This window comes from Carettochelys insculpta, chromosome 22 (genome assembly GCF_033958435.1).
Source record: "Carettochelys insculpta isolate YL-2023 chromosome 22, ASM3395843v1, whole genome shotgun sequence".
Taxonomy (NCBI): Eukaryota; Metazoa; Chordata; order Testudines; family Carettochelyidae; genus Carettochelys; species Carettochelys insculpta.
The window spans coordinates 6,516,404-6,539,831 of record NC_134158.1 but is presented as its reverse complement, the minus strand read 5'-3'; the positions used below and the strand labels follow the sequence as shown (position 1 = coordinate 6,539,831).

At 48.9% G+C, this 23,428-nt stretch overlaps 2 protein-coding genes across 6 annotated transcripts in view; one reads left to right on the top strand and one right to left on the bottom strand.

Moving 5' to 3' along the window:
- Positions 1-1,391: 1,391 nt before the first annotated feature.
- LOC142024948 (C-type lectin domain family 2 member D-like) overlaps positions 1,392-23,428 on the bottom strand; it is a 22,526-nt gene continuing 489 nt past the window's right edge. The window contains exons 1-7 of one of the 2 annotated variants that reach the window (XM_075017327.1): positions 17,099-17,148; positions 13,482-13,633; positions 10,570-10,724; positions 8,278-8,373; positions 5,959-6,146; positions 5,391-5,494; positions 1,392-2,637 (exon numbers count right to left, since the gene is read on the bottom strand). In XM_075017327.1, coding sequence (XP_074873428.1) covers positions 2,478-2,637; positions 5,391-5,494; positions 5,959-6,146; positions 8,278-8,373; positions 10,570-10,657 — 636 coding nt within the window. In that variant the 5' untranslated portion in view covers positions 10,658-10,724; positions 13,482-13,633; positions 17,099-17,148 and the 3' untranslated portion in view covers positions 1,392-2,477. Of the gene's footprint in view, positions 2,638-5,390; positions 5,495-5,958; positions 6,147-8,277; positions 8,374-10,569; positions 10,725-13,481; positions 13,634-17,098; positions 17,149-23,428 lie in introns of those variants that run through there. The other variant, XM_075017325.1, reaches the window with a different exon arrangement.
- Positions 17,201-23,428, top strand: part of LOC142024956 (C-type lectin domain family 2 member B-like) — a 21,358-nt gene continuing 15,130 nt past the window's right edge. For 3 of the 4 annotated variants that reach the window (XM_075017341.1, XM_075017343.1, XM_075017340.1), the window contains exon 1: positions 17,201-17,266. The gene's annotated coding sequence lies outside the window, so the exon portion shown is untranslated. The remainder of the gene's footprint in view (positions 17,267-23,428) is intronic. The other variant, XM_075017342.1, reaches the window with a different exon arrangement.

Genomic DNA, 23,428 nt, shown 5'->3' with positions numbered 1-23,428 from the left:
TGAGCTGTGGTCAGAACAACTCGATGCAGGATTGGAGAAGCAGGGTTAAACTGAGCGGTGGAAAGACCTCTCTGTGCCGATTCGAAATTCTTCTCCTCCTCCTGGGATCACAGTCGCTCGATTGGTCAGTGTCCCACCTGGACCTCATGTTAAGTGATTAGCCCACTGAGCCCCCAAATCTTGGTCCAAATCACTGCTTCCCAGGGTAGAGGCCCCATCCTGGGTAACCTGCTTTCTTTGTCCCTAGAGGTACACAATGACCTATTAAAAACACATGTGACTGGGAGGGAATGGGGAGAGGGCGGGGCATGGGAGGAGCAGGGATGGGCAGGGTCACATGACCAGTGTTGTTCTTAGAACTCCCACTCATCACCTCTACGTTGGCTTGTGCCCAGGTTGGCCAACAGACAGCCCACCTCCCTGTAGGAAGCCAGCTGTGTTGGGTCAGCTGGACAACAGAGGACTGAGGTGGAGTCAGACGGGCCTGGCCGGAGAACCTGAATAACTAGGGACAGAACCAGAGACAGTGGCTGAAGCTCTGGGCCAACCACACCATGGACTGTGCTGAAACTTCCTTTTCTCTCTATAAACCAAGGACTCTCTGCACTGTGTTCCGGACAGCTAATAAACCCTCCTGCTTATACCACACTGGCTGAGAGTCACTGGAGATGCTGAAGGGAGGTGGTGCATTGCTCCCTTTGGGGGTACATTATGGGGTGCATTAGGAGGAACGTTTCTACCAGATTTAGAGAAGTTATCGTTCCCCTTTATTCGGCACTGGTGAGGTCACGTGTAGTATTCCCCCGTTCTGCTCCCACCCTCCAGTATAGAAAGGATGTGGATGCATTGGAGAGGGTCCAGCAGGGGCAACCAAAATGATTAAGGGGCTGGAGCACGTGACCTATGAGGAGAGGCTGAAGGATTTGGGCTTGTTTAGTTCACAGAAGAGAAGACTGAGGGGTGATTTAATAGCAGCCTTCAACTTCCTGAAGGGGGCTCTAAAGAGGGTGAAGCGAGGCCATCTCAGTGGTGACAGATGGCAGAACAAAGAGCAATGGTCTCAAGTTACAGAAGGAGAGCTGTAGGTTGGATATGAGCAAAACCTATTTCCCCAGGCGGGTGGTGAAGCACTGGAACGCGTTACCTAGAGAGAGAGGTGGCGGATTCTCCATCCCCAGAGGCTTCTGATTCCCAGCTTGACAAAGTCCTGGCTGGGATGACTTAGTTGGGGGTTGATCCCACTTTAGGGAGAGGACTGAACTCGATGACCTCCTGAGATCTCTTCCAGCCCTCGTATTCTGCGATTCCGTGAGTACAAGGGACCGGACGCGACTGCCCTTCAGCCCAGGAAAGGTCACGTATTACACAAAGTCCAGAAGTGCACACAAAAGTATGTTTATAGACAGAGAGAGGCTCAGCAGCAGCCGCACGCTCAACCGTATCAAATACCATAGCCCAGTGATTCCCTCCCCGAGCTCTGCAGACAAAGGGACTGCAGGGTGTCCAAGAAAAACAAAAGATACATAAAAATACTATAAAATGAATTTTAAACAAATTGCAAAGTTAAAAGTAATTATTATTTGACATTGTAATGAATGTGTGTAATAATAGTTATATATATATATAATTCATATAACTAATAATTTACATTACATTAACATTGAAAATTGCCGTCCAAAATCAGTGCTGCGGTTTCCTTTTTTATTGAAGGCCGTGTAGGTAACAGCTAGAATTGGCTTTGATGGGGGTCCACAAATGGTTTGCAGGTGCTTAGGGGTCCACACTCGAGAAAAGGTGGGGAACCACTGCCCTCGTCCATTACTGGGTTCATTGAGCCAGAGCAAGAGAGGGAAAGCCTCCCAAAGTCCGGCTAGATACACAGGCTGTGGGAAGCTGGCTGGGACAAAAGGAGGGTGAAATTAAGCCTCGCTGCTCACCTGTTCACTGTTTGGTCTGGGTACTACCGCAAACATTCTGGGGCCAGAACCTCTGTTTCCTTACACAGCCAGTTGACACCAGTGTTCCCTGTAAGCTGAGTGCTTGGGTGGCCACCCAGGAGAAATTCAGCAGCTGCCCAGCTGACTGGCAGAGCACCCAGAGCCCATGGTGTGTGTTCCTCTAGGTAGTGCCCATCCACTCATGCCTTGGTGCACTTACAAAATTTATTCTGCCCATGGAGAGAAACAAATCAGAGGGAACCTTGGCTGACACCACCGCACCCTAGCACCAGAGAGTCACCTCTGTAGAGCTCTTCTTCTGGAGCAGCACTAAGCCAGCTGGGAAATTATTCACTGAAACAGGAGTCTGGAAGTCTCCAGCCCTTTTATCGGTGTCCCACTGGTTGTGCCGCTCCACTATGGCAGGGAAAATCATTGCCCCAGTGACTAGGCTCCTCTCCAACGTCTGGGGATAGCACCAGAGTACAAGCAGATGGGAAGTCGAGCAAGGCTCCCCTGGCCTCAGTCCCCGTCCCCACGTCACTGTGAAGGGTCAGGCTGCAGCACGTTGGCTCTTTCCTCATCCTGGGCGTACGTGACCCATTGGGAGCAGATCCATTTGCGCAGCTTCTGGCACCATGAGGAACTGACAGCATTGTCGTTCAGATAGGCACAGCGGCCATTTGCTCGGACTTCAAACCTGCAACCCAAGCGCCAGAGAGCCATGAGTCATGGGCCTACGTTTTGCATGACATTAATGCAATCAGCCCCGGTTTTCACAACACCCTCCGGCAAGGAGTTCCACAGGTTGACTGTGTGTATGGACCCAGCATGCCCTTGTTATCTGTTTTAATATCAAACACATTTCATTTCGTGATGCCCACTCCTGCTGGGAGAACTGGTATGTCCCTAATGAAGGTGAAACCACAAACCAGAAGAGGGGTCAGACCAAATACTAGATGTTTGCAGCCGATCATGCTAATCAATCAGCATGTATACTCCGTTGTCGCAGATCCCAGGTCTGACTTTTCTATTTAGGCTGAAGGCTCTTTACAGAATCACAGAATCATAGGGCTGGAAGGGACCTCAGGAGGTCATCTAGTCCAGCCCCCTCCTTCAAGCAGGACCAACCCCTACTAAGTCATCCCAGCCAGGACCTTGTCCAGCCGGGACTTAAAAACCTCAAGGGATGGAAAATCTACCACCTCTCTAGCCAACGCATTCCAATGCTTCACCACCCGCCTGGTGAAGAAGTTTTTCCTAACATCTAACCTACACCTTTCCCTCTTCAACTTCAGACCATTGCTCCTTGTTCTGCCATCTGACACCACTGAGAACAGTTTCTCACCCTCCTTTTTAAAGCTCCCCTTCAGGAAGTCGAAGGCTGCTATTAAATCACCTCTAAGTCTTCTCTTCTGTAAACTGAACAAGCCCAAATCCCTCAGCCTCTCCTCATAGGTCTTGTGCTCCAGACCCTTAATCATTTTTGTTGCCCTTCGCTGACCCTGCTCTAGCAAATCCACATCCTTTTTATGTTGGGGGGCCAACACTGGACACAATATTCCAGGTGTGGCCTCACCAGTGCCGAATAAAGAGGAATAACTACTTCTCTAGATCTGCTTCAAGTGCTCCTCCTAACGCACCCCACTATGCCGTTAGCTTACTTGGCTACAAGGGCGCACTGTTTACTCATATCCAGCCTTCCATCCACCATAACCCGTAGGTCCCTTTCCATCGTACTGCTGCTGAGCCAGTCGGTCCCCAGCCTGTAACAATGTTTGGGATTCTTCCGCCCCAGGTGCAGGACTCTACACTTCTCCTTATTGAAACGCATCAGATTTCTTTTGGCCCAGTCCTCCAATTTATCCAGGTCCCTCTGGATTCTCTCTCTACCCTCCAACATATCTACCTCTCCCCCTAGTTTTGTGTCATCCGCAAACTTGCTGAGGGTGCAACCCAATCCCTCATCCAGGTCATTAAGAAAGATTTTGAATAACACCAGCCCCAGAACTGAGCCTTGCGGCACTCCGCTTGAAACAGACCGCCATCCAGATATTGAGCCATTGACCACTAGCCGTTCGGCCCGACCATCAAGCCAGCTTTCTATCCATCTTATAGTCCAAGGATCCAATCCATATTTCCTTAACTTATGGACAAGAATGTTGTGGGAGACCGTATCATAAGCCTTGCTGAATTCAAGGTATATCACATCCACTGACTTCCTCATGTCCACACAGCTTGTTACCTCGTCATAGAAGCTAATCAGAGTGGTCAGGCAGGACTTGCCCCTGGTGAATCCATGTTGGCTACTTTTGATCACTTTCCCCTCTTCCAACTGCAGGAACAGTCTCTCACTGTGTGTATTTTCAGCACCCAGCACAATGGGGCCCTGATCTTAGCTGGGGCAGGGACTGTCTCTCGCTGTGTGTTTGTGCAGCACCCAGCACATCAGGGCCCTGATCTCTGCAGGAGCCCCTCAGTGGTACTGTAATGCCCAAACCAATAATAATAAAAATACTTGGGGCCTCATCTTTTCCTTTCAAACCAGCTCCATTCAACAACGCAGGCCCCTCGCCCCCAGCCCATAACAGCAGATTAGCTCTAAATTCCCGCGTCCAGTCTTTCGAATGGCAGATAAAAGATGATCAATGCTGTTGTCTTCCTACGCCTCTTAGGCTACGTCTACACGTGAAGCCTACTTCGAAGTAGCCTATTTCGATGTGGAGACATCTAAATAGGCTATTTCGATGAATAACGTCTACACGTCCTCCAGGGCTGGCAACGTCGATGTTCAACATCGATGTTGCGCAGCACCACATCGAAATAGGTGCAGCGAGGGAACATCTACACGCCACAGTAGCACACATCAAAATAAGGGTGCCAGGCACAGCTGCAGACAAGGTCACAGGGTGGACTCAACAGCCAGCCGCTCCCTTAAAGGGCCCCTCCCAGACACACTTGCACTAAACAGCACAAGATACACAGAGCCGACGAGTTGCAGACCCTGTGCATGCAGTATGAATCCCCCGCTGCAGCAGCAGCAGCCAGAAGCCCTGGGCTAAGGGCTGCTGCACACGGTGACCATAGAGCCCCGCACGGGCTGGAGAGAGAGCGTCTCTCAACCCCCCAGCTGATGGCCGCCATGGAGGACCCCACAATTTCGATGTTGCGGGACGCGCAACGACTACACGGTCCCTACTTCGACGTTGAACGTCGAAGTAGGGTGCTATTCCCATCCCCTCATGGGGTTAGCGGCTTCGACGTCTCGCCGCCTAACGTCGAAGTTAACTTCGAAATAGCGCCTGACGCGTGTAGCCGCAACGGGCGCTATTTCGAATTTAGTGCCGCTACTCCGAAGTAGCCGGCACGTGTAGACACGGCTTTAGACTAGCCCAGCTTCAAAGCTCGGTCGAGTCACATGCATCCCCACCCTGAGAAAGAGAGACGACTCACAGGTTGGTGAATTCGGCCCCAGTCACCCATCTCCAGGGCTGGCCCTCCTCCCTCTGCAGGCCGATCCAGTGCTCGGAAAGGCCTGTATAGCGCAGCAGGAAATCCTTTGCAGAAAAGGAAAAGGGAGGTGTTACTTCTGGTGGGTCCCTCTCACTCTGCCGTTGCTGCTGACCCACGTTGTACAGAACACGGACAGTCTCTGGGGCTGAGAGTGAGGCAAGGTGCATGCAAGACGTTAAAGTCAAATGTAGATACGCAATTCTAGGTACTGCAATCACCTTTTCTGGCCGTCCACACTGAGGAAAGTTGATGGGAGGGTTTGGTGATATGGAGGAGTATGGGAGTTGGCGGTGGAGCCCTGATCATTTGATTTCATGAATCCTCACTAGGTGCACGAAATTGATCCCCCCCCAGGAAGAGCGAGCCTGACCAGGTCGATATTCGCGCAGGGAAGACACACCCTGAAGGAGACCAACTTTCTAGCCCAGCAGTTAACGCAGGCACCTGGGAAGAGACCTGAGTTCACTGCCCTGCTCCAGATCCACTCTGTCGTCTGGAGGCATCTCACCTTTTCCTGCAGGGTGTCAATCACAGCCAGGGTGGCCCCAAAGGCGGAGCAGCGGCTCTGGCTGAAGCTCCAGTTTCGTTCGGCCTCTGAGAAATAGTAACATTTCCCTAGGTACCCGATCCAGCCGTCAGTGCACCCAGGGGCAGCAGGGGGACCAGCAGGAGCAAGCTGAAGTTTCGCAATGAACGCTGAGGTAGGGGGGAAAGAGAAAGCAACAAAAGGTTTTTTTAAGGGGGGAAAAACTGCATCTGACTCCAAGTCACAGTATAAAACATCAGAACAGCCACCCTTCATCAGAGCAAAGGTCCATCCAGACCAGCATCCTGCCTTCCAACAGCGCTTCAGAGGGCACGAACAAAACCAGCGAGCAACAAACGAACCAACTGTCCAGCCCCTGCTTCCGGCAGGTGGATGTTTAAGGATGCTTGGAGCATGAGGCTGCATCCCGGGCCATCTTGGCTAGTGGCCACCCACCCATCCTTCCTGAGCTTCTCATTCATTAGGAACTCAGTTCTATTGTTGGCCTTCTCCACATCCCCTCGCCAGGAGCTGCACAGTTGACTGTGTGTTGCACGACAAAACATTTTCCTTTGTTGGAGAGGGGGGAGCCCTGTGAGTCTGTAACTTCACAAACAATTAGCTCGTCGGTCTTTCAAGTGCGACAGGACTGCGTTTGTGTATTCAGAAACAAGCACTCAGGTAGCACCACAGAGACTAACACCTTTATGAGGTAAGGAGCTTTCTTGGGAAAATCCCACTTCCTCAGATGAACGGGAGTAGAAATTGCAGAATTCCCAGTGCCCCTGGATGGGACACTACAGGAGTGTGGGTTACACATGCAGCGTGTGTACTGCAGAGTTATTTCGTGTCACTGTATTTCCTGTCTGCTTGTCTCTTTCCCTAATGGTTCTCAACCCAGCTTTTTTAACCACTGCTGCACTTGGATTGGATGTTTTCAGAGGACGATCCAAGAGGGCTCCAAGATCTTTCGAAAGAAGATCTTCGACAAAACCTTCTTTTGAAGGGCGCTTCCACACACCAAAAAGTGGATGGAACGAGCAATCTGCTCTTTTGACAGAGAGCAAACACACAGCCCCTGCTCTTTGGAAAGAATGGGCCTGGGACTGTGAAATCCGGCGCCATGAGGGGCTGCTCTTTCAGAAATAGGGCTCCCAGGGCACCTACACACACTCTTATGCAATAATCTTTTGGAAGAAGGAGCTCTTCCCCAGCTGGAAAAGGGCTGCGCTCTTCTCACTTACTTTCGAAAGAACACACTTTGTGTGCAGACACTCCGTGAGCTCTTTCAAAAAGAGGGTGTGGTGGGGGGAGATTTTCCGAAAGAACTTGCTAGCGTAGACGCAGCCTTTTTGAGTGGCGACAGCTAATTTAGACCCTTTATTTGGCATGGATAACTGGGATTATTTCTTTTCGAGTGTGCATTACTTTGCATTTACCAACATTGCTCAATACAGGAAGGTAGTAAGAGCTAGATAGACGTGCTAGTGTATATACTATCAAAACAAAAAAGCAGTCCAGTAGCACTTTAAAGACTAGCAAAATAATTTATTAGGTGATGAGCTCTCGTGGGACAGACCCACTTCTTCAGCCCATAGCTGTACCAGAACAGACTCAACATTTGAGGCACAGAGAACCAAAAACAGTAATCAAGGTAGACAAATCAGAAAAATATTATCCAGGTGAGCAAATCAGAGAGTAGAGGGGCAGAAAGGTTGCAGGGGAGCAAGAATTAGATAAAGCCTAGTATGCATAAGAGCCCCTATAATGACCTGCAGGTTGCTTGTATTACTTTAAAAACAAAAACAAAAACAAAAACAAAAACAAAACAGAAAAATGTTGAACCACAAGATGGCACCAGAGTCTCATCACAAAGCTGTATCGACTGGCTCCAAGAAAGAACATAATAAGAACGTCCCTGCTGGGTCAGACGAAAGGTCCACCCAGCCCAGTAACCCGTCTGCCGACATTGGCCAAGGCCAGGTGCTTCAGAGTGAATGAGCGCACTAGGTAATCATCAAGTGAGCTGAGGTTTTAATTCATCCCACTTCTCTCTTCGGGGCTCCCTTCCCAATTTTGCACCAGATAAAAAACAAACAAAAGAGCTTATTGAAAGTTTTAACTCTTCCAGGGCAAAAGAGGCAGCTGGTGCCAATGACCACTATCCCAGAGATGGTTTGAAGAGGCGCTTAGGGATGGTAAGGGCGACTGGAGTAAGAATGTTTTGGATTTCACTAAGGCCCAACCCTCTGAGGCGAGAAGAGAGAAAACAGAAAGGAGCAGGGAGTGCTGTACTCGCACCTGACAAAGCCACCACAGTGAGGACAGCGATGAACAGGAGTATAACAAGGAGTCTCCACGTACAGCATTCCCACGGCTTGGCCCAGTGCTGACAGCCTGAAAGAGACAGAGCCATTGGTTCCTCTGGAGGAGGAGCATGTGCAGATCCAGGGTGACTAGGAATGTAAGACCGGCCAGATAGGGTCAGACCAAAGGTCCCTCTAGTCCAGTGTCCTGTTTTCTGACAGTGGCCAATGAACAGATCAGGGAATCATCCAGTGAGCTATCCCATCGCTCGTTCCCAACTTCTGGTAAAGACTAGGGACACTATTCCTACCCAGCCTGGTTAATAGCCATTGATGGACCGAACCTCCATGAATTTATCTAGTTCTTTTATAAAGCCTGTTCAAGTCCTGATCTTCAAATCATCCTCTGGCGAGGAGTTCCACAGGTTGTCTGTGTGTTCCATGAAGAAATACTTCCTTTTGTTTGTTTTAAGCCTACTACCCATTCATTGTATTAGGTGCCCCCTAGTTCTCATTTTATTGGAAGGAGTAAATAACTCTTCTTTATTCATTTTCTCCACACTGGTCATGACTTTACAGACCTCTGTCATATCCCCGCTTTCCTGTTATTTTTCCAAGCTGAACAGTCCCAGTTTTATTAAGAATTACTATTATCATTACAGCTACCGTTAGTTAAATGGGGCCGTTAGTTAAATGGGGCCGTTAGTTAAATGGCTCCTTGTTCCAGCCCATGTTCTCCTGAAGTAATGACCCTGAGTATTCCAGGAGTGACTTGCTCCCAACTAGCAGGAGAGGGGAATGTGTCTTGTGGTCTCTGCCCTTTGCCCCACTACTAGAGTTCAGACTCTCTAAGGTACCGAGCCCATCAATTTAGTCGCCCTATATTAAGTCAGGATGCTCTGAGACAAACCATGGGGGAGAGCGATAATGGGAGTATGATTCCCTAAAGAGGAGAAGCAGAAGATGACGGTTGGAAGAGTCCTCAGGAGGCCATCAAGCCCAGCCTCCTGTCTAAAGCAGGATTAACCCCAGCAAAATCATCCCAGCCAGGACTTTGTCAAGATTGGCCTTCAAAACCTCTAAGGATGGATTTTCTACCACCTCTCTAGGTAACACATTCCAGTGCTTCACCACCCTCCTGGTGAAATAGTTTTACCTAATATCCAATCTACATCTGCCCCCACTGCAACTTGAAACCATTGTTCCTTGTTCTTGTATTGTTATAACACAGGAGCTGGTATTGTTCAACCTCTTTATCAATGACCTGGATGAGGGGATGGATTGCATCCTCAGCAAATTTGTGGATGACACTAAGCAAGGAGGAGAGGTAGATATGTTGGGGGATTGGGATAGGGTCTAGAGTGACCTAGACAAATTAGAGGATTGAGCCCAAAGAAATCTGATGAAGTTCAACACAGAGAAGTGCAGAGTCCTGCACTTGGGACAGAAGAATCCAAACCATTGTTATAGGCTGGGGACCAACTGGCTAAGTAGCAGTGAAGCAGAAAAGGACCTAGGATTACAGTGGGTGAGAGGCTGGATATGACTCAACAGTGTGCCCTTGTAGCCAAGGGGATAATGGCATATTGGGGTGCATTAGGAGGAACATTTCCAGCAGATCTAGAGAAGTTATTATTCCCCTCTATTTGGCACTAGTGAGGCCACATCTGAAGTATGGCATCCAGTTCTGGGTCCCCCCAGTACAGAAAGGATGTGGATGAACTGGAGTGGGTCCAGCGGAGGGCAACGAAAAGGATTAGGGGCTGGAGCACATGACCTATGAGGAGAGGCTGAGGGATCTGGGCTTATTTAGCTTGCAGAAGAGAAGATTGAGGGGTGATTTGATAGCAGCCTTCAACTTCCTGAAGGGGGGCTCTAAAGAGGATGGAGAGAGGCTGTTCTCAGGAGGAATGGAGGGCAGAACAAGGAGCAATGGTCTAAATTTACAGAGGGGGAGGGGGAGGTTGGATATTGGGAAAGACTATTTCACCAGGAGGATGGTGAAGCTCTGCAATGAGTTACCTGGAGAGGCAGAGGAATATCTGTCCCTAGAGGTTTTTATGTCCTGACTTGACAAAGTCCTGGCTGGGATGATTTAGTTGGGGTTGATCCTGCTTTGCACAAGGGGCTGGACTAGATGACCTCCCGAGTTCCCTTCCAGCCCTAGGATTCTATGATTCTAAAAGTGAACATGTTTCAGATGACCCTCTAAATGTGGCTTTTCTTCTCGTGTGTATGGATCTTCAGTTTGCCATCCCCTTCAGCTTGTACCTGAGCAGCTGCTTACCAGGTTGTCCTTTCTGCCTTGGATCTCCATTGTGATTAAGATGCTCCTCAGCAGAATTCTCCAGGTTGCTTCTCTGAGCGAGACACATGGTCTACGAACACTGGGCTCTACTCAGCTCTCTCTCAGATGGAAGTTGTGTGAAGAAGGTCAGGCATCTGAAGACATCAAATCCAAAATTTTAGAATCAGGACATCTGGGTTTTATCCTTCCTTGAGAGAGTGATCGAAACAAGGAGCCAGGGCTTTGAGCAGAGCCAAGGTTTACACTGGGTTGTCACCCTCAATTCAATCTAAAAAGACACGTGATACTTCTCTACCACAGCACTCTCTTGTTCATCATCCAGCATGTTAGCTGGAGATCCAATTACTGTGAGTGTGGTCCCAAGTTTCCCTGCAGTCCCGTAAAGTTTGTTTCCATCCACCAGCCCTGGCCCTCAGCGTTCTGTGCTGTTATTTAGCTCTAATTTGCCTCTAAAGCTACATTTACACTAGAGAGTTTTGGCACAAAACCCCATTTTTTCCCAACAAAACTAACGCAGCATCCACACTAAAAAAACTGTTCTGATGACTGTAAACTGACAGAACGTGGTGCTTTTGTCGACAGCCTTCTGCCTCTCCCCCACCAGGCAGAGCACCTTCCTTGACAGAATCTGTCAGCCAAAAAGCAAAAAAGCCATGTGGAGGCTCTGGGGGCCCCACTGTCAACAGACAGGGCTTCCGGGTCCCCAAGCATCCCCGTCTGTTCTGCTTCCAGTTGGCCACTCTCTGTCAACAGTGTGAATTGACAGACCGATCTGCTTTCGTGTGGCTGTGATCTGTCAACAGAAGTTTTGTCAGAGCTATTTGCCAACAGCAACTTTCAGTCGACATACGGCTGTAGTGTCAACAAAGCCTAAATGTCTTCTAAGAACCTAGTAAGCAGCAGAAGTGTTGATAATGTTGCTAGACAATATTGACTTCCTGTGGTCTGGCAAATTCTCTCGTTCGGTGCCAGTGAGGTCCCGAGGGTGCCGGACTAGAGAGGTTCAATCTGTACCTCAGAAATCTCAATGCACGAGGATTTCTTCACCTAGGCACCGCATGCAGGCATGTCCTGGGCAGAGTTTACTGTCCCAGGAAAAAAAAAAATCTTATCAAATGTTAACTGCCTACCTTACAAGAAACCAGAGGGGGATGGGAGGTGGTTTGATGGAAGCAGAAATTCATCTCCTATGTTTAACTGTAGCCTGAATCAGGGCACCTCCGGAACATTCCCGAGAGGGGCCTAAGGGTGCTGATTTCAAGGGGAAGGAGCCTTTTCTCTGGGGAAGAGCATGAGGAGGTGAGGCAGAATATACGGGAAATCCCATCAGCCTCAGGCTCCTCCCAGCTTGGGGTTCCCACCCTGTAACCCAGGCTCACCACCCCATCTCCTGTAGAGGCTACAAGCCAGGGAGCTGATCAGTTCTGCCCTCCCTCCCAGCTTCGGACTCTGGCCCCACCTTCCCTGAGCCGGGCTGCTCCTCTGGTATGCAGCTCTCTGCCCTGCAGCTGAAATGGTTCTCAATGTAATTGACTGACAGCTGTTGATCCAGTTAAGAAGTTAAGAACCACTTCAGGAGTGTGAATGGCTTCTTAATAGCCACCTGTGAAGCTGCCCAGCCCAGCCAGTGACCCTTTTGAAATATAACTGGGACCCATATTTGAGTCCTGACCCATAGGTTGGGAAACCCTGGCCTTGATGTTGTCTCATCCTGCTGGGAGGGCAGGGGACTGGAACTGAACTTCTCGAGGTCCCCTCCAGTTCTAGAGTTCGACGATTCTACGATTTGCCGACAGAACCATAAACCATAAACTGCAGCAAGGGAGGTTTAAGTTGGACATTAGGAAAAACTTCCCAACTGTCAGGGGGGTTAAACACTGGACTAAATTGCCTGGGGAGGTGATGGGATCTCTATCACTGGAGATATTGAGGAGCAGGTTAGACAGACACCAGTCAGGGATGGCTAGACAATGCTTGTGTAACCTGCACACCTACGTGTGGTTCACTGTGCCATGTTGTGGCACCCAGACCACTTCACAACTTAAACCCCCCTTGCTGCAGTTTAAGCCCATTGCTTCTTGTCCTGTCCTCAGAGCCCACGCCCAGCTCCAGCCATAAGACTAGGGCTTGCAGAGTCATTGCTGTGACCCCGCTGGGACATGGGGTGTGGACAGTCACTGTCGGTAAATCACTAGACCTGACTAGCCCCATTCTTTAAAAGACTCAGAGACCACAGGCAAGGCTGAACCTACTCCCCACCCAGATGCTCCTGCCCATAACTGGTGTGGCAGGGTGGGGCCAGGAGGGGAAAGGCAGGAGTAAAAACCTGTTGGAGGCCAGTGTGCCCGCCCATGACTAAAAGGCCCCTCTCATGGCGAGGGGGGACCTGCTAAAAGAAATGGCCCCAAGTGAGTTTGGGGGACAACGAAGGCAGGAGTAAAAAGCAGGGCTGACAATCAAAGTGGGAGCAGCTGAGGAGTAGGCTGCCCTAAATGAATTAGGGCCAGCTGATCCCACTCAGGGCTACCTTTATAAGCCCTTCTCCACATAGGGCAAGGGGGAAGGAGAGTTTGGAAGGTGAGTGAAGGAGACGGGACAGGACAGGACCGGACCGGACCGGACCCGACCCGACCCGACCCCACCCCACCCCACCCCACCGGGGGTGCTGCCGTGGCCCAGTGTTGTTACAGTGTCCTTTAGAGATAGGGTTAACCTCCCGCATTCCCAGAACACACATCCCCTTCAGGCCAGGTCCCCTCCCCGCTTGGGACAGCTACAAGGCTCTGGGTGTCTGGTAACAGGTGGCTCAAACCAGGGAAGCTGGTTTGTAAGTTTAGCTGCAACCCCTGTGCCTGTTATGAGCCCCAACTCTCCGAAAGACCTTCACTCACCAGGTTATCTTCTGCTGGGACCAGCCCCAGCCGGCCTCTGAGCAGAGCAGGGAGAGAGAGAGCAGAACACACAGGTGTCAAAGGCCCAGTGAAACAGAAACTTGTGGGGGTAGGGGGTGGAGCTGTCGGGAGGTGATTCATGTTCATAGAGCCTGTGGGATACAGGAACTCGTGAGCTCACAAAAAAACCCACAGATCACAACACGAGCTGGCTGGAAGCAGCCCGGCCATTCTATGGCAACAGCAGGCGCACGTTGCCTGTTAGCAATGAAACATCATCATCAGAAATACTATATCATCTACCCATTCTCTGTGGGGTCTGCCTCTCCTGTTCGAACTGTCCATTACGCCGAATACCAGGGTCTTGATTTTTCATTCGTCGTTCATTCTACAAATATGCCCAAATACTTGTAGCTTCTGTTTTATAACCTTCTGCAGCAGGTTCTCTGTCGGCCGCATCTTTCTTTGTAATTCCTCATTGGTGACCTTCCGCATCCATCCTATTCTCAGAATCTTTCTACAACAGCTCCTTTCGAACGCCAATATTCTTTTCTTCGAATCTTTCATTATCATCCATGTCTCACATCCGTACAACACGCTCCTGAATACGTTTTCAAAATGCTCAGCTTCGTTCTTAAGCTAATTGCTTTGCTTTTCCAGATCTTATCCATTGCCTTCAAACTCGCTCTTAGTTTTGCTATTCTAGTCGCTATTTCCTTCTTACAGTCTAGATCATGTTATGTTGCTCCCCAGATATGTGAATTTCTCTACATGTTCTAGTTCAATACCATCTACTCTGATCTCCCTTATCTCCAAATACCATTGTTTTTGTTTTATCCATGTTCATAATCAGTCTGTACCACTTTCCTTCTTCATTTCACACCTGCCCCGTTTTCGGTAGCTTCTCCTCTTCTTCTTCAGTGATAACTATATAATCTGCACACCTCAAGTTGTTAATTCTTTTCCCATGCACAGATATCCCTCCTACCTCTTCTTTGATCTTGTCCATTGCTCTCTCCAGGTGTGCAATGAAGATACTTGGCAATATTGGATCTCCTTGTCTCGTACCTCTGCTTGTTTTAAACCAACTTCCCAACTCCCCACGTTCTCACCGCTGCCTCCGCATCGTCATTGATATCCTTCAACAACTGTATCAGTCTGCTATCCACTCCGTATGACTCCAACACCACCCAAGTCACTTTCTGATCTATATTGTCAAATACCTTTTGAAAATTGATGAAGCAAGTGTATATGTTCTTGTTCTTTCGCTGAGCTTTTTCCGCTATCAGTCTTAGTGCCAATATCTGCTGTATGGTACCTCTATCCTTTCTGAACACCGCTTGCTCATCTGCTACATGTTCTTCTATCTGTGATCTTAGTTTCTCAGTCTGTATCATCATCAGCACCTTGCCTAGATGACTCGTTAGGGCAACTGTTCTGTAGTTGCACTCCAATGTACTTCCTTTCTTGCGTACTGTCACTAGCACAGATCTTGTCCATTCCTTAAGCACCTTCCCTTCTTTCCATGCTATACTACATAGTCGGTGTATTTCTTGAATCATTCTTTCGCTGCCATATTTGATCATCTCTCCTGTGATCTTTTCATTTCCAGGGCTCTTGCTGTTCTTTAGTCATTTCACTGCTTTTTCTACTTCCTCTTTTGAAATATCAGTCTCGCTCTCTATGCTCGGTGGAGATATCTCTTTCAGTTCTTCAATCAGTCCCTCTGAGACGGTCGGGTCCAACTGTGATTTATATTTATATTGGTGCTATATCTCATCCATTGCTGCACAGTCTTCTCCCTGTTCATGAGCACTTCTTCATTCTTGTCTTTGATCGTCATCTGCTTTGGTTGCCATTTCCTATTAATATTCCTAATTATCTTATACACCTCCCTGGCCTTACAATCATTGTAATACCTCTCGAAATCTTCACATTGCTCCTCTAACCATTTCTCCTTATCCTTTCTGGCTGTTTTCCTCACCTCATTGCATTTCACCCTATATTGCTGTTCTGCTATCTCAGAAACATCCCTTCTGATCTTCAACGCTCTCTTCTCTTGAACCAACTTCAGTGTCTCCTGGGTAAACCACTTCTTATTGATATTCTCTTCTTCTGGAACAGTCTGCTCAATTGCCTCTTCTATAGCAATAGCTATCCCTGTGACTCTCTTATCTAGGTCTTTCTTTGTGGCAATATTCTTAATCTTCTCTTCAAGTGTTGCTCTGTATGCATCCCGTTTCTTCCTCACATAGTCTCGTCACATCTTTTCTTAAACTGTGTCTTACATTTTCTTTTGAGCTTTATCTTGATGTTTGCAATCACTAGACTGTGGTCTGAGTCTATATCTGCTCCTTGGAAAGTTCAGCAATGCTGTACTGATGTTATCCATCTTCTTATCAAAATCATATCTATCATACTCTTGGACTTCCCGTCATTTGATCGCCACATCCACTTCCTACAGTCCTTTTGTTGGACTCTTGTGCTCCAGATCACCATCTCATGCTCTGGAGCAAACTCTAGTAGTTTCTCACCTTGTTCGTTTCTTTCTCCATATCCAAACTTTCCCATGACTCTCTCCCAACCTTTGTTATCTGTTCCAACCTTCGCGTTCCAATCTCCTCTGATGGTCAACACATCTTTCTTCGCTGTCTCCTCCACCATCTTTGTCAAGTCTTTATAGAATAGCCCAATCTCTTCCCCCATACTGTCTGATGTGGGTGCATACACCTGAATGACTGAGATGTTGAACGGGTTTGCTTCAAATCTCACTACCATCATTCTTGCACCCACCGGTTTGTATCCTAATAATGCTCTTCTAGCTGTTTTGCTAAGAAGGAATCCAACTCCTGCTTTAGGCTTTGTTTCGTTTTCTGACCAAACGACTTCACAACTGCATATTTCTCCTGATCCTGTCCAACGCATCTCTGCCAGTCCAAGTATATCGCATCAGTATCTCTCTATCTCCTTCTGAAGCAGCTCTAATTTTCCAGTTGCCCACAGTGTTCAGATGTTGCATGTTCCAATGGACAGCATATGTGCTAGTTGTAATTTTCTTTCGGTAGCCAACTTTTCGACCCAACCCCGATCGCTCGATTGGTATAATGGACCTTGTTTACCCGGGCGACATCGTTTATCATTTAGTTGTACTGGCATCAGATCTCATTCCTATTGTTGTTTGAGGGGCAGTGCATGGACACACATCTGACCAACCCTCCTCCTTCATCCAGGCTCGAGAGTGGCATGGAGCTCACAGGGGCTTCATGGCGGAGTTTTTTTGTCCCTGCAATTAGCAAATTGCCTGGTTCGCACTCCATCCCTGTCCCTCCTCCTCCCTCCCAGAGCTGGAGCATCTGGGAGGAAGTGGGGGGGAGCCCCCCTTTATCAGCCCCCCCCACCGCTGGGTGCTCCCCTCAGCAGCCCCCCTAGCTGGGTGCCCCCCTTAGCAGCCCCCCTACCGCTGGGCGCCCCCCTCTTTGCAGTCCTCCCCAGCTGGGTGGCCCCCACTGACCACTATTACCAACCCCCCCCCGCACATACACACTTGGGCTGCTCCCCCCTTTTTCAGGAACGCCCCAAGTGGATTCGAAGGGGGGACGTCAAAAACACCTATTTACCTCACTCCGCCTCCCCCCACCGCCCTTTCTTCTGCGCATGCGTGCAGGCGCCGCCGCCGCCGCCGCCGAGGTGTGTCCCCTGTAGCTCGCCGTAGGAAGTGACTCGACGCCAGCTTCGGGGCTGTTCTTCATTCCCCGCTGTGCCGAGCCGCTTCCCACGTGCCCGAGGTGAGCCGCGCAGCCCTTCCCCCTCTCCCCACAGCGGGGAGGGCTGCCCCAGAGACCCCCCCCTCCACCCCGCCGCCCCGGTGGCTGGTGCCCCCCACTGCCCTCCCCAGCCCCTCCCTCAGGGCAGGGAGCGGGGAGTCTATGAACTCCCCCTGCACAGACCCCCCCTGCAGCGGGGCGTCCCCCCCACAGCGCTCACCCACCAGTGGATGCATCCCCCAAACTGCTTCCCCCCCCCCAGCGGGCTGTACCCCCCATTCGAAAATGCCCCCCCCCCGCAGGCTGTGCCCCACTTTTTTCACCTCCCAGATCAGCGCAAGAAGCGGGGCAGGGTCCCCCTCCTCGTTCTGGGTTCATCTGCAGCGTGGCCTGTCCGGTTTTGCGAGTCCATCACAAGCCCCGTGCTAGGTGCTGGGGACTTCCGGCCCGCCGGAGAAGAAGCGATCGCACCTCGCCTGCTCTGAACAAAAAGCCGCCAAGTAGCACTTTAAAGACTAGCAAAATAGTTTATTAGGTGATGAGCTTTCGTGGGACAGACCCGCTTCTTCAGACCAGAGCCAGACCAGACCAGACTCAACATTTAAGGCACAGAGAACCAAAAACAGGAAGCAAGGAGGACAAATCAGAGAAGGATAATCAAGGTGAGCAAATCAGAGAGTGGAGGGGTGGGGGGGAAGATCAAGAATTAGATTGAGTTAAGTATGCAGACGAGCCCCTATAGTGACTCTGAAAGTTCACATCCCGATTTGAACCATGTGTTAATGTTCCGAATTTGAATATAAATGTCAATTCGCCCACTTCCCTTTCTACAAAGGAGCGATAATTTCTTTTCAGTAACACACATACCTTGAGGTCATTGACAGAATGGCCCATTCCATTAAAATGTTGACTAACTGGTTTGTGGATCCAGAGCGTTTTGATGTCTGTTTTGTGCCTGTTGACCCTTTGTCTAAGGGAGTTAGAAGTCTGTCCAATATACAAAGCATCTGGGCATTGTTGGCACATGATGGCATATATGATGTTACTAGAGGAGCATGAGAAAGTGCCCGTGATTCTGTGAGTAACCTGGTTAGGTCCAGTGATGGTATTTCCAGAGAAGATACGTGGACAAAGCTGGCAGCGGGCTTTGTTGCAGGGGAAGGTTCCAGGACTGGTGTTCCTGGGGTATAGACTGTGGCTGTTAGTAAGGATCCTCATGAGGTTGGGAGGTTGTCTGTAGGAGAGAACAGGCATGTCACCCAGGGCCTTCTGGAGTGTGGCATCCTGATTAAGGATCGGTTGTAGGTCTTTAATAATTCGTTGCAGTGGTCTGAGTTGGGGGCTGTAAGTGATGACCAGTGGTGTTCTGTTCTTGGCTTTTTTGGGCTGATCTTGGAGTAGCTGGTTTCTGGGTATGCGTCTGGGCCTGTCGATTTGTTTTTTTTCTAATATTCCACATAAAGACGGATTACAAGCAATCAGGAACACCATCCCTGATGCCACCACAGCCAATCTGGTGTCTGCCTCTGTTACTTTGTTCTCACACACAATCACTTCCATTTTGGGGACAATTTTTACCTCTAGATTGGTGGAACTGCTATGGGCATGCGCATGGCCCCACAATATGCTAATATATTTATGGCTGACCTGGAACAACGATTCCTCAGCTCTTGTCCCCTATTACCACTCCTCTGCTTAAGATACATTGATGACATCTTTATGATTTGGACCCATGGTACAGAGGCTCTAGAAGAATTCCACAGAGACTGTAACAATCTACACCCCACCATCAACTTATGCCTCGATTACAACATGCAAGAGAGACATTTCCTGGACACTACAGTACTAATCAAGGACGCCCTGATCAGCACCACACTGTACCGAAAACCTACTGATCGCTATACTTATCTACACCCTTCTAGTTTCCATCCTGCACACGTGACTAGATCCATTGTTTACAGTCAAGCTCTTAGGTATAATCGCATTTGCTCTGATCCAACTGACAGAGACCAAAAACTACAAGAACTTTACCAAATATTCATAAACCTGAATTACCCACCAGGAGAAGTAAAAAAACAAATCGACAGGGCCAGACGCATACCCAGAAACCAGCTACTCCAAGATCAGCCCAAAAAAGCCAAGAACAGAACACCACTGGTCATCACTTACAGCCCCCAACTCAGACCACTGCAATGAATTATTAAAGACCTACAACCTATTCTTAATCAGGATGCCACACTCCAGAAGGCCCTGGGTGACATGCCTGTTCTCTCCTACAGACAACCTCCCAACCTCATGGGGTTCCTTACTAACAGCAACAGTCTATACCCCAGGAACACCAGTCCTGGAACCTTTCCCTGCAACAAAGCCCGCTGCCAGCTTTGTCCACATATCTTCTCTGGAAATACCATCACTGGACCTAACCAGGTTACTCACAGAATCACAGGCACTTTCTCATGCTCCTCTAGTAACATCATATATGCCATCATGTGCCAACAATGCCCAGATGCTTTGTATATTGGACAGACTTCTAACTCCCTTAGACAAAGGATCAACAGGCACAAAACAGACATCAAAATACTCCGGATCCACAAACCAGTTAGTCAACATTTTAATGGAATATGCCATTCTGTCAATGACCTCAAGGTATGTGTGTTACTGAAAAGAAATTATCGCTCCTTTGTAGAAAGGGAAGTGGGCGAATTGACATTTATATTCAAATTCGGAACATTAACACATGGTTTAAATCGGGATGTGAACTTTCAGAGTCACTATAGGGGCTCGTCTGCATACTTGGCTCAGTCTAATTCTTGATCTTCCCCCCCACCCCTCCACTCTCTGATTTGCTCACCTTGATTATCTTTCTCTGATTTGTCCTCCTTGCTTCCTGTTTTTGGTTCTCTGTGCCTTAAATGTTGAGTCTGTTCTGGTCTGGCTATGGTCTGAAGAAGTGGGTCTGTCCCACGAAAGCTCACCTAATAAACTATTTTGCTAGTCTTTAAAGTGCTACTTGACTGCTTTTTGTTTTGCCTGTTCTTGTGTCTTTAAACTATCAGCCCTCCTCTGTTATCTGTAAACCATCAGCTCTTGCCTGTTATCTGCCCTCCTGTTATTTCCTATTGGTAGGAAGTGTGAGCTAACTGCATTGCAAAACCTTTTTTTAGAACAGCGCCCGCCCGTGTCAACAGAGCAGGGTTGGATCAGAAAGAGGGTTCAAGAATAATCTCTAGGGCAGTGGTTTACAAGCAGTGTGCTGCAGCACACCGGTGTGCCTTGAAAACTGTCCAACGGTGCCCTGAAATTTCATCAATTTCCCCTCTCTGAGGCTCTTTGCAGAGCTATGGGGGCTAGGGGGGAAAGTGACAACCCTGTGCCAGTTGGCGCTCAAGCTGCATGAGTCCCAGCTGGTGTGGGGTTTGTCATTTTTCCCCTCACAGGGGCTCTGAAAAGAGCAAGGGGTGGGGAGGCAGGAAGAACTGATGACCCCACTCCAGTTGGGGCTCAGGCAGTTCATCTGAAAAAAGTGGGTGTGCTGTGGATTTATCTCATTGAAGTGTGCTTGTGTGGCTGAAAAGGCTGTGAACCACAGCTCCAGGGCAAGTATTAGAGGAGTAGCCACGTTACTCTGTATCCACAAAAACAACAAATCCAGTGGCACTTGATAGATTAACAGATTTTTTTGAGCATATGCTTTCATGAGTAATGCCCCACTTTGTCAGCTGCCTGTCATGAAGTGGGTCTTTGCCTCTGAAAGTGTATGCTCCAAAAAACTATTTGGCTGTGAGGTGCCACGGGACTTCTCTTTGATCCAGGGCAGTGTTTCTCAACCATGCGTATACGGAGATCTTCCAGGGGTTATATCAACTCACCTAGGTATTGGCTTAGTTTCAAAACAAGCTACCTAAAAACACTACTAAATTCAGTACAGGCTAGAAGTACACTCGGTGACTTGTTTCTACTGCTTCCTATAACTTACACTGACGTGTATGTACAGTATATCTGTTCCAGCTCATTTACTTGATGAGATGGTAGAAAATATTTTCGTTAGCAGTCTTCCATGATATTTTTGCAAGTAGCTTTTAAATGAGGTGTATTTTGGTTGTATGCAAAACAAATCCAATTCCTGAAGAGGGTAGAATAATCTGGAAAGGTTAAAAGACACTTGTTTCAAGACATCAGGTTACTTTAAGACCAAGTTTCTCAATTGATGGGATGGGGACCCTTAGAGGTATGAGAGAGATGTCTGGGGCTACTTGCAGACATCTAACTTGCCTGACCAGGATCTCGAACCCTGGACTTCCACATTCAGAGGCTGATACGCTACTAACTGAGTTAGCCAGGCTCACTAAACATTAAAAGTGGAAATGCTGCTAGACAATATTCATCTCCTGTGGTTTGGCAAATTCTCTGGTTCAGTACCAGTCATGTACTGAGGTTGGCAGATTAGAGATGTTCCCACTTTGCACCCACCTCCCCATCCTCAGCTGGGACAGACAATGACAGCAGTCAGTTCTGGAGGCAAAGGAAGCCCCGGAAAGAGACGCTTGTTGTTGTATGTAAACTGAAAGACAAATGTTCATTTCTCTGTTTTTTGTTTTTTCCACTCATTAGTAAAACCACAGCAGATGAGTTCATTCAACAAAATCTGTCTCATGCATATACACGCTCTCAAATCAGCAAGCTGAAGGAACAAAGGGAACTTGTATGGGATGCAACTGTGGTTCGCCAAATGGCTCGAAATACAACTGAGACCTCCATGCTCCTCATGCCAAATGCGGGGAAAGTACAGTCTAATCCTCTCTAATCTGGAATGCTCTCCTCCAGCAAACTACACAATCCGACATGATTTTAGTTAGCTGGACAACCGCTTATCTTGGGTGCGGCCAAGTTTCCCGTGGTCTGATGCAGTTTGTTTCCAGCCACATCTCTCATTTCTGTGTTGTTCTTTAGCTGTAATTTACCTCTGAATGTCTTCTCATAGCCCGTGAACAGTGGAAGTGTTGGGAATGTGCTAGAAAATATTGACCTCCCATCATGTGGCAAGTTGTCTTGTCTGCCACTGGTCAGGTCCCGAGGGTGCTGGATGGGAGAGGTTCAATCTGGATTACATCTTGTAAAAAGATTTGTACAGTTTGGATTTGGTTTATTACTAAACCTTGTGTAGCCTGAGGTCTGGTGTGCTTCAGGAGCAGCCCTGGGAACCACCAGCTGGGAGAAATTCCTGGTTCCTGCTAGGATGAATCCTCTGCTCCCCTGCAGGGTTTCAGCACTGACTGAGCTAGGAGCAGGCAGGCTGCAAGCAGAGTGGAGGCTGCTGAACTGTAATCTTGTTCTGTTCTTTACAAAATAAAGCCTGTTCCTGGTAGTTTATGTGAGTGGGTCTGCTCTGAGGTACACACAAAGTCACCAGGCTTCCCCTATGTGGAATAACCTCTTACTGCGCTAGTGAGCAGGAGGGGCTACACTTATATAACTTGGTGTTTATCCCCCAAGGTCATTATGACAGGGTGGGATGTTCCTTGGTGTGCTGGTCAGGCTACTTACCCCCACCTTTTTGTTTTCTGGGGCTCCCCACCACCCTGTCCTGCTGGGCCAGATCCTCTGGTCTCCCACGGACAAGGCACAGAGTTGGTGTTACTGCCCCTCTGCAGAGTGATGCAGACACTGATTTACTGTAGCTCTCGGTGGATACGGTTCTAGGGCACAGCACCCAAGGAATCAACCCCAGAAGGGATCAAAACTCCAAATAAATTTGTCTGTGCAAAAGATATGAACAGGGCGGGCTCATTAGATAAGCTCCCTTTATTGATGAAAGGGAGATAGGCATAGTGGTAGCCCTCCCCAGGTAATAATAATTTCCACTAGGGATGTAAAACCCCTTTTAACTGGTTAGGGTGTCCCCTACCCACAGATAAGGGCTGCTCCAGCAAGATTGGAGTGCCCCCTCCCACAGCGTGCCAGGGATCCAGGCTGCGCTGGCTCAACTGGAGCTTCCCTGGGCTGCAGGCGGGAGGCATTCCAGCCCAACTGGAGCAGCCCCTGTCTGCAGAAGTGGGGAGGAAGGTGCTCAAGCCTAGACTGGCTGGAGCAGCTTGTCCAGCTGCCTGCCTACCCTGGCTGCTGGGGATGGGGACTGCTGTGGCCAGGCTGGAGCGCTCCCACCCATGGTAGCCCTGTGTGGGT